The sequence below is a fragment of the Ambystoma mexicanum genome, chromosome 6q, assembly GCF_040938575.1.
Source record: "Ambystoma mexicanum isolate Mex_15411 chromosome 6q, UKY_AmexF1_1, whole genome shotgun sequence".
Taxonomy (NCBI): Eukaryota; Metazoa; Chordata; class Amphibia; order Caudata; family Ambystomatidae; genus Ambystoma; species Ambystoma mexicanum.
In genome coordinates this window covers 298,987,865-299,002,542 of record NC_090937.1, presented here as the reverse complement: position 1 = coordinate 299,002,542, position 14,678 = coordinate 298,987,865, and the positions used below count along the sequence as shown (strand labels likewise).

Below are 14,678 nucleotides of genomic sequence, written 5' to 3'. Positions count from 1 at the left end.
TCTCGATCCCTGGCACTCGGTTCTTGCAGCAGAGAAGTAGTACAGCCAGTTGGGGAAGATGGCCAGTGGAGTTCGTCTCAGGGTTAGTTGGTCCCACTAACCCAAGGGAAGAAGTTGTCCCTGCCGGAACTTCTCTGTTGAATGGAAAAAGGAGTTTCAGCACAGCAGTGGGGCTTCACTGTGCAATTCAAAGGTCCAGGAGGACGTAGCAAGCTTTGTTCACAGTTTCTTCATCGGGTATTTCTCCCAGTGGTCGACTCTGCCTCTAGTCCCAAAACCCTCACCCCTTTTAAGCAGGTTTCAACATTCTATTTCCATTCATGCACAGCCTAGGCGGTCACTTAAACAGCAGGGTGCCAGACCTGAAAAGACAGCCAGCCAATCAGGACAGGTTGCATTCAGGCATTGCTAGAGACAAAGGACAGGGGAGTTTTGGCACCCTCCCTCACATCCTGTCCTTCCAGACACACTCAGCCCTGAAGCCTGCCAAAGGCAAAACGAACAAAGGGCTAAAATCTGCCTCGATCTGTGTGATCACAGTTCATATGCTAATACATTTACGCTGCAAGCACATATAGTAAAGTTAATTTAAGGGAGGAAAATGGTTAGTGTAACATTAGCTTTGTTCAAGGTTCTAGAGATGGAATCTTCGCACAGCTACTACTATACAAATAAGATTTGTGCCTTATTTGTCACACTCGGTGACGCAATTGTGTACTCATTAAGATACTTGGCTTACTATTTGAAGCTCAACTTGGAAATATTTGTACAAAATCATTCAGACACCCCAACCTAAGGGTAGTGTCAATAAGTATATCTGTGGTTGGAAAACCCCTCATTTTTGTTCCCTATTGTATAATAGCCCTCACATCTTTCCACAGTAGGGGCCAGCCCTTCCGTTACTAAAGATCCAATAATAGCAACAAAGCTACATTCCCAACCTCCATGATTTCAGAGATGTTTGTTTTTAAATCCAATAGAGCTGTTTCTGTTCCATGTTTTGCCCAAAAAACAGATTGCTCATCTGCCAGGATATCTTGTGTTTTCACGAAGGCTTGATATTGAGAACATGCCACCTTATCAATTACCAACAGGATAAAGGGCACACTCGTTATCGGGTGACAGTTAAAAGGAACCAAGTTTAGAATTGCTTGTGTGCCTTGTGTATATATAAATAATTATTTTACTATAACTTTGCGAGTACGCGTTTCCTTGGATCTGTGTATGTGTTGATTTCATTGCACTGTTCTGAGGCTCACATTCCTCCCTCCCAAGATAGGCCTGCTGCTCAGCCACTCTACCAACTTGTGTAGTACAGGCCTATATTAGAAGTTGGGGCCCTGAGTCTTATGAAGTCTAACTTAGAATACCCCCTCTGATCCTCGAGGTTTGTGCCCTGCTAGAATGTGCCAATGTTTCGGTCTCCATGGCATATGCTGCTCAGCGCTGTGTACTAAAGTGCTCCTGGTTAAACCTTTGGTATACAGTGCATGCACTTTCACAGTGATCACTGAGCAAACATCTATTAAACTACATGTGCCTAGTTGGAGAAAATACATCTGTCACATTGGGCAGAACTTGAATGTAATCGTTTGCATGGACAGAACCCAGTAAAAGTGATGAAAATACATGTTCCTCTTTATAGAAGGAAGTTGACAGGAATGGTATTAGGAACAAAGGACCTTTGGAGCCGTGTTCTGGTGATGTGTGCCTTTTTTGCTGTCTCAAGGTCAATTGTTTCAGTTTCCAATCTCCCCTCTGTGCAATCTAAGGGCAAAGGCATGAAGGGGCATTTGTGGTACCAGCACACGAAGAGCAGGAATATCATGTCAGAAAAGTCACTGTCGAGACCTACCTTTACTTTTGGGAAAAATAACTAGCAATACTCTGGATCTACGTCCAGATGGCGGAATATACACAGCGAGTGAATAAAAACAGATTCACAAGCTCCAGAAAATGTTTTTCTGTTGCTTCAATTAGAGCTGTTGCTTACGCAACACAGACACTAGCACACACCCGAGGCACTGAGTCTTACCCATACAGTTACATCGCACTTGGCCCTCCTGCACCAACCCCCACATGCAAAACAACACTCAGACGCCAGTTCCTCCTGGTTCTGAAACTATCCTATACTCACTAACTTCCCCACACCCTCTTATGCAGAGCGACGCGAGCGCTTGGAGACTGCCCCTGGGTGGTAGCGGTGCGAGGTATAAATCAACAGAACATTTGAATAACTAACTACTCAGAAATTGCATGTCTGCCATCTGTGAGTATTTTCCCAACACAGAAACCGCAATGGAGGAAAACAAAGCCAGATTCCATCGGGTGGACCGAAATCTATACAGTACCAGCAAGCCCACATTTATACCAAAGCAACATCTTGATATCAAAAGGCAACAAGGTCTCCACTGGAATTTAAAGCTCAAACCTGAGAAGAACAAGTGCTTTGCCCCAATAACATGTGCATTCAAAGTAGGTATTTAGCATAATCTGTTGCAATTTACATTGGTCCACTGCGAAGGCACGGTCTCCGTTTCTGCCTGTCTCAATTCCCAAAAATAAAATCCAAGACACAGATTACACATGAATTGCTGCTGTATTGTGTTTGCTACTGCACAAATATAGAATACTTTAGTTATTGTCATAACAAAAATAAACCAGATAGGGATGCGTACAGTACTGCAGATACAGTAAGCTAAAAGACAATACCAAAACAAATTTGAAAATAATGGATATTATACATTCAGCTTATTGAAAAACTTTTTCAAAAGAAAAAAAAAACACATTTAGAGCAAAATACCTACTAATAGGCAATTATGTTAATGGAAATCTCTTCTTCACATAAAGAAAATGCATAAGGAAATCACTGTACAGGTGCACCAATTTGAGACTCATCTGAAGACAATACCCACTAACTCAGATGTGTCACCAGTAATAAGATAACAGTGTGCAGGTTATGCTGCGTCATAAGTAAACAGCGTTAAGAGCATTTTTAAAAAAGATTTACAGACTGAAAAATAACAATTTTAGGGCATTTGCATACAACACCTTGCACAAAGGCAAAAAGATATCTTAAAACATATGACCTTGATTAGGGCTTCACAATGCTGGTGGTTTTAATGATGAATGCCCTATTGTTTGCACCCAACAATGGCCATTCCAATCATTGCACTCCATCGCAAGCGTTAAATCTGGGATTAACCACCTCTCTTCTCAAGGGTGGCATTACAGCTGCTTAGGGAAAAGATACCTGGCTTGTCACGTTTAGTCCATAGTGATGCCGCGCTAAGTAACTCTGCACAGTCATGTCAAATCTGAATGTCCAGGTCAGCAGAAGGTAGCACACACTGCTTTTAGATCTTTGATATCCAAACAAAATGCACACTTATAAAGACTAATAACACAATGCTTTGAACAATTTATGTTTTTACTTGAAAAACAATGACCGATCAAAGTTTGTCCAGGGAGGCAGGATATCAAAATAAAAAATATGATGCACAGTTAATTAAGAGTGGATCTTAGAACTGGAACATTATGCTAAGAATTGCCGCAACCAAGCACCAGCTCAGTTGAGTCCCATTTCACTAACATAATCCAAGGCAGTTTATGGTTTCCAAAGCTTCAAAAGTCCATCCTCACTGTATGTGCCAATCAGGTTTTGATGTGGGTGGTGTGCAATGCCAATTACATCTTTTTCATGGATCTATAATAAAGGAGGAAGAAAAACATACCAAATTTAAATTTTGTATCCATCGATTTGAAATAAAAAAAATAATGGTATTCAATATAGGTAAACAAAAATGGTTACTTATTTGCAATATTAGTTTTGCATTTGGCGATGTACTTTACCAAACACATGTAAATCTTGGCATTTGAGAGGTATCTCGCTGACGTGTAGAGATGTGCTGAGCAGCAATGGCTTCCCTTATGATGGAGGGAAAATGTACTTACTAACACGTGTCTGTGGTTGCTGATGGTACTCTTGTTCAGAGGAGAATTGCCTAGCATTTCAGTGCTGGACTGCCCTCGTGGGTGGGACAAAGACTGATATGCAAATGGATATTTCTCCTCTGATGGGTGCAGTGAGCTAAAACATGGTTGTAGACTGTCCCAAGTGGAAGACATTTCACAGAACAGGGTATTTGATGCATGTTTGCTCTCAGTAGAGGGGCACCCACACTCCTTTGTAACGTTGTAAAAGATGCTTACCATCACTGGTATTTTAATTAGCAATGACAGGTGTTAGGGGGAATTCTCATAAATATGCCAATTCCCTTCAACTTAGAGACCCCCAGCAACTTTGCTGGATTTTGAGGACTTGATTTTTTTACCTGGAAAGAGTGTGAGCCTTTTCCCCCCAGTTTTTCATGTATTTTGATGTGTGTTTTACTCTTGTGTTCTTTGATTATAGAGTTTTAAGATAACTCCAAAGGCATCATCTTTTCATGTGTGTTACACAGCACCCTCAATGCAGTGACACAGGGATGTCTTTTAGACTTCCAAAAGGTTTAAATACCTTCTGTGGGATGAACTACCGTTTCCCAGAGAATGTAAAGTTAAATTGACTTTGCTAGTCTTTTTAAATTCCTAGACCCAGCACACACTATCTTCCTATAGAGTGCTGGAGGTGTTACCTAGTATTCCCTGTGTCTAGAAATTCATGTAGCAGTCGAATGCTACCCTTTCCAATCGAAATGGCTGGTGGCAGTGGTTTTACAACAAACTACCATGATTTTTCCCGACCGCGAACACCGGTAGCTAAAAATCGTGTGAGCCATGTTTTTCAAGATGGCGTCTGAGCCCCCTTTTTTAAACAGGTCCCAGTCTTTTTTTGCAATTTCTTTTTGGAAAGATCCTTCTAGAGTGTCTCTGCGCGCCAAATCAGGTTTGGTCCCTTTGTTTCTATGCCTTTGGCGGGCTTCAGGACTGAAGGCCGGCTCTGGCGCCCGAGTGTCTGGGGTGGGCAGGAAGTGAGAGAGGTGCCCGAAACTCCCTTTGCTTACGCTCCTAGGACACCCAAATGCACTCTGGCGTGATTGGCTGGCTGACTGTCCGGCAAGGACAGCCACTCTGCTGGTTGAGTGGCAGCCAGGTTGGAATGAAAGGGAGAGGACGGTTTAAAAGGCGAGTCTCGGACTGGAAAGCAGAGTCGACCACTGGAACGAAAGAACCAAAGAAGAGCTGGAAGAGGACAGCTGCTGCAACTCCTGGAGCATTGGTTTGCCCGGTGAAGCCCTGCTGCAGGTCTGAATTGCCAAGTTCATCTCGACAGAGAAGCCCCTTCAAGGACGACTTCCTTTGAGTTGATGGGACCAATCAACTTGTGCGCGACCTGGATACCATTCTCGGAGCTGGTTAGGATTAACCAGGGGGAAGGACACCAGCTTGTGTGCTTGACGACAGCTACTCAAACTGAAGATCTTCCATTTTGCCAGCTTGCTTGACCCGTCCCCGTGCAGTGCAGGAGTCCCCCAACGTCCTCCCTCTTGTCCCCACCACTGAGGATCAGGAACAGCGAGATCTGCAGGAACTTCCAGGAACCAACGTCTTCAGCTGCATCTTTTTCTTCATATTAAGGCACTGCGCCAACCCGATTGAGAGAACTTACCTCTCGCAGTGAAAGTTTGTGAAACTTTCCCAACTTGCAGGCCTAATCAGCTTGTGACCCAACATATGATTCTTTGTCGTACAAACTACTTCTGAGAACTTTGGCAAAGACTACCGTTTACTACAAGAACTGCTCTTTCCTATCCAAGACTCTAGCCTATTGACTTTGGCCTAGGCCTATTAAACCGAATCGAGTCCTCTAGTGAACTGAAACTATTTGCACTGCCTAAGAAAGTATTTGTGATCTATTCTTTCAACTTGTGCCTTTTTACTCCCATTGAAAGTAACTGAAATGCTATTTTGCTCCTATTTCAGGGGAGCCGAATTTACTCAGAAACGTATTGAAATGGTATTGAAGTTTATTTGTGTATGCTATTAAGTTGCCTCCTTATAGTGAATGTTTTCTAAATGACTGTAATAAATTAATAAGTGTTTTACCAAGAAACCTTGAGTGCAAGTGTCTACTTGAACCACTGTGATTGTAAGACCTCTGTGTAACATCCTTTTCTGCTCACATTCCCTCTTGAGATAAGCCTGGCTGCTCAGCTTGCTACCACAAACTGTGTAGTACAGACTTATACCAAAGGTTGGTTTTGCTAACACCTGTAGTCCTAATTGTATGTGGCTGTCCCAGAGGGTACTGCATGCAATTCTGCCTAACAGGATCATCAAACATGCAGGACCTTGCCTTCCTGTTAAGGCTGGAGGAGACCACCACTGTGAACTAGACAGGCATAGTCTCGTAATAGAAGGTATTGTTTTGGTGCAGGGGCCCCAACGCACTGATGCACATGCTGACCAACATAAAATATTCTCATTGGAAACAATTTTACGCACAAACCTGGCAGTGGATACTATGAGGCAGAACAGTGCCCTTGTTGGCCTTGTACTCTCTGCATACATTCTCACTTTCCATATCACAAAATCAGTTGTCAGTGCCTAACCACTCTGTCATTTCAAATCGCCCTGACAAGTAGTTGGCAGAGGCTATCTAGAAGACTTGAGCTGATATGCATCTTGATTATTTGGCCACTATGGGAAACAGGAAGGCCAATTTCACTTTTACCCATCAAGGAACGCTCACACTTAAACACATCAAGATATCAATCCACACCAACCCTTTTCTACCCGACCACACACGTCTCCCTAAATTAATAGCAAAAATAAATGTTATGACTGGGGTAAGGCAGGCATTTGCTACAGTTATTTCAAGGTGTACACACAAGCACAAATTGAAAAAGCTTGCAGGAGGAGCATGTCACAGCCAATGGGGTTGGCTGGAAACATGGAGGAAGCAGTCCAATTGCAGGGCCCCTAAAGAGATTGGTGGAAGAAATTAACTGTGTGACGATCAAGACTGAAGACACCAAAGGGAGGTAGAAAAGAAAAAACTTTGGAATAACAGTCATTCCCAAAACCACATAAACCAAACTATGGAACCAGTCCCTGAAAAATGTCTCAACTCCTTGATCATGGTGAATTTATTGTGGAACAGTCACCTTGCTCTTCTGCTCCTAACAGCCCCCCAACTACATGCTCATCATAGTTAGTCTCCTTACTTATCGTGACAAGAACACAATAATCAGAGTCAGAAAATACAAAGGCACTATAATTTCGAACATCTTTTCAGGCTTCAGTGTACCAGAATGGCATGCAAAAAAGTGATTCATTCAGGCTCAGATCAGACGAGACCGTGGTTTCCAATAGGCACCATTATACTGTGTTTTCTGGCAAACAACGCAAGAAGAAACGGTCCCATTTTCCTTTTACAACCTCTAATAAGGCTATATAATTCACCAAACCCACGTTCATAATCTAATGTGGGTCTACCCTAAATCCACACTTAATACAATTTCTTCCACTGTAAAAGGTTTATCTTGCTGCACCTGACATACAAAGTGCTACTCCATAGGTTCCTTGCACTGCTTTACGCTCCCTTACCTTCTACAGACTGGTGAGGACTGTGGATCCCTGGTGTGCCTGATGGGTTTTCCAAGACAAGGAGAACTCATAACTTAGTGCTGCTAGTGTTCGATTTGATTCACACAACTGAACCAGGGTACATCTTAATCGTTACTTGTTCATGGATTACTCTAGGTTTGCTTTTATATGGCCAAGAACTAGCACAGCTGATCTTCGGAAACTGGGGTAGGATTAATCAGTTGTTGAGCTCTTGCCGAAGTGGGCAGGTAAGGGCGAGTGGACGTTTAAACAACTGGACTGCAATATTTGAAATACTCTGTAGAGTAGCAGCTGCATACCTCTGCAGGAAAGCCTGCAGCCCTACCCCGCCATATGTTGGAGACCCGAGATCGTGCTGAGTTTGACACCAGCAGTTGTGCCAATACTGCAACGTGTGTTCGAAAGAAGCTACCCATCGAGACAACCCTACCGAATGTATCCCTGAAGTGATGACAACCTAAGGGAGGACCTCCCTGAAGGAATATGAAAAGGAGCAAAGAAAGGAGCTAGTGACGTCACAAGAGACATGTACGACGTCCTGAGATACTGACTGAAGATGATGTATGGATCCTACAGAAACTAATGACGAAGTAAAGAATCAAGAGAACCTTTAAATACGAAAAAGAATATTACACATGCACAAAGTGCTGCAGAGAATCAACCATTCAATAACTGTACAGACGCTGAAACACAAGTAGACATTCATCATAGAAGCTGGCTATACGTAGTGAATAGAATGCAGGCGAAGCCGCCATTGTATAGAAGCTGGACATTGGTAGCATGAATTTAGTAAGCCCGGACCCATGGAGAAGGAAAGGAAAACTATGTTGCAGCAAGAATAAGCTGAATCGTAGAGCTGCATGGTGAGGTTGTCTGGCATGGAGTCAAGACTGAAGCAGCCAAGGTCGGTTATCTATTCTGGAAATGAGCGAACATGCAAAGGATGAATCATCCCTTGTTAAGGTGCAAAGAAAGATCACCAAGAGTGACAAGTTTTATTCATTCAAGACATTTAAAACCTGCAAAATGGACCAAATCGTGGTTTCCGGTCATGTGAGCCAAGGATGAAAACAGAGTTCGGACTGAAGTCGCAGAACACGATAGCGAGTGCCCACACTCCCATGTATTTTGAAGACAAGGATACTTTTGCGGGGCCAAGTTCAAAGAGAATCTTCATGGCAGAAGGCTTGGGTGATGAGATGCTGGGCTAATTGGGTGGGGAGGTAGTGACATGCTCCATCTCCTTGCACCTGGGTCTGGGCTTAAGTGTTGCGAAGTGAACCAAATGTTCCAGACATTGCACAAGCATGCTAACCAATTGCAGTAGTCCATATAACGAAGGACCTTATAGTTGGAAAACCAATGAGGAACCGTGCATCTATTGTTTCTGTAGATGACATGTTTTAGAGGTAGGCATATGTTGTCCACCTGAGAGTGGGCGGCCAATTACAATCTTAGTTTCTATAGATAATATACTTCAATGTTCCCCTTAAGCCAATTGGTAGGGAGAATTCTCCTTTCTGTGCTAATTCCATTCAATCTTAGAGACCCCCAGCTCTATTGCTGGACTTTAGGACTTTTAATTTTATCTTGGAGTTAGAGACCTTTTTCTCACTCATGCATTTTTGATCTAATTTGTTTCTTGTGGTTTTGGAGTCCAACAAACTCCATAGGCATCTTTTGTACGGTGACACAGCACCTTCAGTGCAGTGTCACAGAGAAGTCCTTTGGATTTCTCTTAAGGTTTAAATACCTGGGGGCGTGGCTTGGAAGCCATGTGAAAGGACGTGCCTGTACGGGGGCTCCCGCTGATCCGTACATTATCCGACTGATACCGCGCAAGGACCGCTGCGATTTGGCGAAGAGTGTGATGACTGCGTACATGAAGTTCGGCTGCTCGCGAGGATACATTTTTACACGGGTTCGCATTGCGTACGTGTACTTAGGAGCCGAGTAAAGCGCTGGTGGCGAGACCTCAACGGACGACAAAATGGCCGCCGCTTGACGAGGGGACAAAGGAGCGGTGGACTGGGACCACAGCATACGTGCGCCCTCTCGGTGTTACGAAGGGGGCAACGCGACCCGGCCCATCTGGGGGGAGCGCCGGACAACAGCGGTGCCTGAGATTGTTGGGCGAGCTGGGACTCTCAAACTGAGTTGTGGTGTATGGGCATAGTGCCTCCCAGCCTTGGACCTGAGTGCGGCCAGAAGGACGCTCCTGACTGGAGATATGTCGAACAAGCTTCTGAGAGCGAAGAATAAACAGCCCACGCTCGACGAATACGCCAAGACGCCACCAGGCCCGGAAGGAGCCAGGAGCAAGGATAAGGCTCAGACCAAGGAGATGGCCGCCGGTGGTGCGAACCAGGAGGTCCTCGCTGCGATCGCGGACCTGAAGGCGATGTGGGAGACTAAGCTCCAACTTGCTGTGGCCGAATTGAAAACTGCGATGGAACTACAGGTTGGGGCGGTGCAGGAGGACGTGAACCTCCTGAGGCAGGATGTGCGAGCCCTGGCTGAGCGCACGGAAACTTTGGAAAAGGAGATGGGCCCTACTGTGGCGGACTGCACCGCACATAAGCTTGATATCCACGCCCTGGTGCAGCGGGTGGGCAACTTGGAAAGTAGGGCTTAAGAGGCGGAAGGACGTGCCCAGAGAAACAACGTTCCCATCGTGGGCCTGCCGGAGGGGGCTGAAGGCCAGAATCCCACGGAGTTTATTGAGAACTTGCTGCTGCAGGAGATCACTGGGGGAGCCCTGTTGCAGGGGTTTGCGGTGGAGAGGGCGCACAGGGCCTTGATCAGGAGACCACCGCCGGGGAACCCGCCTAGGCCTGTGATCGCCAAGATCCTCAATTATCGGGATCGGGAAAGGATCCTCGAACACTTTCGTAAGGGGGGCACCATACGGCGAGGAGAGGCGACCATTACTGCTTACCCCGATTACACCTTGCAAGTGCAGCGCAGTCGCATGAACTTTGGGGCGGTTAAGAGGCGATTGCGGGCAGCTGGGTACAAGTATATGTTGCTCTACCCGGCCAGACTGAAGGTTTTCTTCAAGACTAAGATGCTGTTCTTTGACACTCCGGAGGAGGCCATGGAGTGGCTCGATGCACAAAACTGTCCTCAGGAGCCAGATGAGCGGACGGCGGATGGAACGGGAAGAGATAAGTGACGATGCGGGCCCGGTTGGGCTATGAACATTGGGGCTGGAATATAGTCTTTGTGACTTTGTTATGGAAGTGTATGCGTTAGGAGTTTGGAACATGGTCCGTGTGCGCGGATACGGATGCGAGGGAGAGGAGCCTCCAGGGGCTGTTCTTTGTACCCCAGTTTGAGTTTAGGTTAGTCACAGTGTGTGGGGTGACACCCTGTCGGGTTCTCTACTTGGGTTCCAGAGAGAACCGAACACGGGGATGCCTGAGATCCAGGGATGGAGCTGGGCAGTTGGTTGGGGTAGGGGAGTGGGGTGTGTTAGTTTTCATATGAGCCTGGGAGAGAAACTGGAAATGGGGGTCCTTGAGGTGGGGGGGAGGCGAGCAGACCTGGGAGGGAGGAGGGAGCTACTGATAAATCATGGGGGACCTTAGGATACTAACGTGGAACGTTAGAGGGCTTAACAGCTACCTTAAGCGTAACAAGGTCATGTTGTACCTAAAAAGGCAAAAGATAGATGTCGCCTTGTTACAGGAGACGCATCTGACACGGGATAAACTGGAACTGGTGGGGAGGAAGTGGAGAGGGACAGTAGTTGGATCTACATATTCTGCCTATGCTAGAGGTGTGCTGGTTTGGGTTGCACCACATGTCCCGTTTAAGCTACTTGGGGAGGTTGTGGAGTCTGATGGGAGGCTGGTCATGGTAAAGGGGCTTGTGGAAAATAAAGTAGTGTGTATTATAAATACTTATGCTCCCAACCAGGACACAGCGACATACTTTAGGACGCTGATCACTAGACTTGGTGAAGGGATGGTGGGTCCGGTGATTTGGGGTGGGGACTTTAATTGTGTACTAAACCCCAGGGAGGACAGGTCGGATGACAGGGTGGTCAGGCCCAGCCCGGCGGCTAGGGTACTGCAGACGCTGCTGGTAGACCTTGGCCTGGCAGACGTGTGGAGGACGAGACACCCTGGCGTGAGGCAATATTCGCATTATTCGGCCCCGCACCAGCTACACACAAGGCTGGATTACTTTTTCGCCACTCCGGACGTAGTCGCGGAGTGTGACCAGATAGACTATAGGGCGAGAGTCCTTTCGGACCACTCGCCCCTGGTCATGCGATGGCAGCTTTGTCCCCCACGTGCGCGAATTCCAACATGGCGCCTTAGGGCGGAAGCGCTCAAGGATCCAGTTTTCAGGGAGGACATGAGGGAGGAGATAGTTGCTTACTTTGAGGCGAATACAGGTAGTGTCAAGTCGGCTGGTACTTTGTGGGAAGCCTTTAAGGTTGTAATGAGGGGGGTTGCCATTGTGAAGTCCAAGGGATTAATGGGGGGAGTCCTGGCTGATCTGCGTAAGGCCGAGATAGAGTTGGAGAAAGAGCTGGGGGAGGGTGGGATTGATACGGAGGCGGTCACTAATCTGCAGCAGAGGTGCGCAGAACACTGGGACAGGCTCTGTAATCTGAATTACAGGAAGTACATTGAGAGGTTGCATGCGGGGGGGGGACAAGACGGGCAGGCTTCTTGCTTGGCTGTATAAGAGCGAGACCCAGAGAACCCCGATCCGATCAGTTATCACTGAAAAGGGCGTGGAGGAGGACACCCAGGAAGGGGTGAATGGGGCATTCGCGGAATATTATCAAGCATTATATGAGGATCGAGAAGGGGGAAGCCGGGAGGAGATAGAGGTAGTACTTGAAGACATAGGCCTGCCCAGGATAAGTGACGAAGAGCGAGAGGAGATGGATGCTCCGATCACTCTGGAGGAGCTGCAGGAGATTGTGCGGCAGCTACCCACTTGCAAGGCCCCAGGAGCGGATGGGTTCCCGAGTGAATTTTATAAAGCGTATGGAGAGGAGGTGCTCCCGCCCATGCTGGAGATGCTTAATGAAGCGTTCGAGGTGGGGTGGCTGCCGGAATCGCTCAGGGAGGCGATTATAGTACCGCTCCCCAAACCCAATAAACCGGGACATGATTGTGGCTCCTACCGGCCCCTGTCGATGCTGAACCAGGACAGCAAGATCCTAACAGCTGTCCTGGCGGCCAGAATGCAGAGGGTGATAGGCAAGCTGATCCATCCTGACCAGACGGGCTATGTCCCGAATCAGAATATTACTCAGAATCATAGACGCCTTCACAGAGCGGTTGAATGGGGGTGCAATGAAGACAGCGAAATGGCGATAGTGGCGTTGGATGCGGTTAAAGCGTTCGACTCTGTTCGATGGCCGTGGCTGCTGGCGGCTTTGGGGCGGTTTGGACTGGGACCAGGCTACATGAGGTGGGCCGAGCTATTATATAGTGCGCCTCTGGCTAGGGTCCGTACGGGCGCAGTGGTGTCAGATAGATGGCAGTTAGGCAGAGGCACTAGGCTGGGGTGTCCTTGGTCCCCAATGTTGTACATACTGGCCCTCGAACCCTTAGCAATTTACCTCCGGCAGCAGTATGATCCGGTGGGCATAGAGGTGGGAGGGGAGTGCCATCTTATATCCCTGTATGCAGACGATATGCTGTTATACCTGAAACATCCGGAAGAGAATTTGCAGTATATCTTGGAGGTATTGGAGAGGTACGCCTGGTTGTCCGGCATAGCGGTCAACCCTCAGAAATCCGCACTATTCCCGCTAGGCAGTTATGTGGGGATACCGGTGGAGAGGTTGCCAGTGCTGCGGATCCCGTGGGCAACAAGCTCCTTCCAGTACCTGGGCATTGACGTGTATCACACGACCGAGGAAGAACACAGGCATAATACCGAACTAGCTGTGGGAAAGATTGAGAAGTGCATGAGGTTCTGGGAAAGATTGCCTTTAGCGATGATGGGTCGGGGAGCTCTGCTTAAAATGGTGGTGCTGCCCAGGCTCCTGCATTACTTTAATAACATCCCGTATATGATACCTAGGAAGTTTTTTGCTAGGTTACATAGTGTATGTAGGAATTTCCTATGGCACGGCACGCGCAACAGGGTCGCATTGTGGAAATTGCAGAACTCTTATGAGAAAGGTGGCGTGAAGCTGCCGAATTTTGAGGCCTATTATATGGCGGCGCAACTGCAATATGTGGCCAGGTGGCTCTCGGATGAAGAGACCTCCGAACACAGGCTGCTAGGGAAAGACTGTTCCCCCTTCGATCTGCGGGAGGTGATCTGGGTGACCGGTTCATGGATGAGGGAGCGTCCTAAGATGCTAGCCCTTGGCAGGAACATATGGCGGCGTGCCTGTCGGATGATGGGTGACCCCTTGCCGTGTATGCCGCAGTTACCTCTGGTCGCCCTGGCGAAGGAAGACGGGCAGCTGAGAGCTATTCTCCGGACATACTGGGAGTCAGTGGGGTTGATCACTATGGGTGACATCTGGCAGGATGGGACCCTGATGGAGTTTGATGAACTGGAGGCAGGGTCGGGGCTACACAGGGGTCAATATGTGACATATCATAGGGTGGTCCGGGAGGTCCGGAGCACGTGGCCCGAAACTACTTTGGCCAATGAACCGGATGCCACGCTGGAAATAATGTATGACGCATCAGAGGGTGGGCACGAGGTCTCTAGTTTTACGAGATGTTGATGACAAAGGTTGGGAAGGATTTGGGGCACCTGAGACTGGAATGGGAAGCGGAGATGGGGGCCCCGATGGCGGATGGGATGTGGGAGCGCGCCCTGGGGTACCACAAAAAGGTATCGAGGAACGCCAGGTTTAAGCAGATACAGCTCTATATTACGCACAGGGCATATATGACTCCCCTTAGAATTTCCAAATTTCTGGATAATGGGCGCCAGGCGTGCCCCAAGTGTAACGAAGAGAATGCGGACATGATACACATGTTCTGGGCGTGCCCAGTGATTGCAACCTACTGGGGTGAAGTGGCGCGGAGGCTGGCAGGGAGGGGTATCACACTTAAGGTGGATTCGGCTTGGGCCTGTCTGCTGGGAGGTTATCCCAGGGCGCGTAAGCT

The 14,678-nt window shown here is 47.5% G+C and overlaps 1 protein-coding gene across 1 annotated transcript in view; it reads right to left on the bottom strand.

Moving 5' to 3' along the window:
- Nucleotides 1-2,580: 2,580 nt before the first annotated feature.
- Nucleotides 2,581-14,678, bottom strand: part of SMU1 (SMU1 DNA replication regulator and spliceosomal factor) — a 423,637-nt gene continuing 411,539 nt past the window's right edge. Inside the window, exon 12 of the mRNA XM_069630784.1 lies at nt 2,581-3,706. Coding sequence (XP_069486885.1) covers nt 3,608-3,706 — 99 coding nt within the window. The 3' untranslated portion in view covers nt 2,581-3,607. The remainder of the gene's footprint in view (nt 3,707-14,678) is intronic.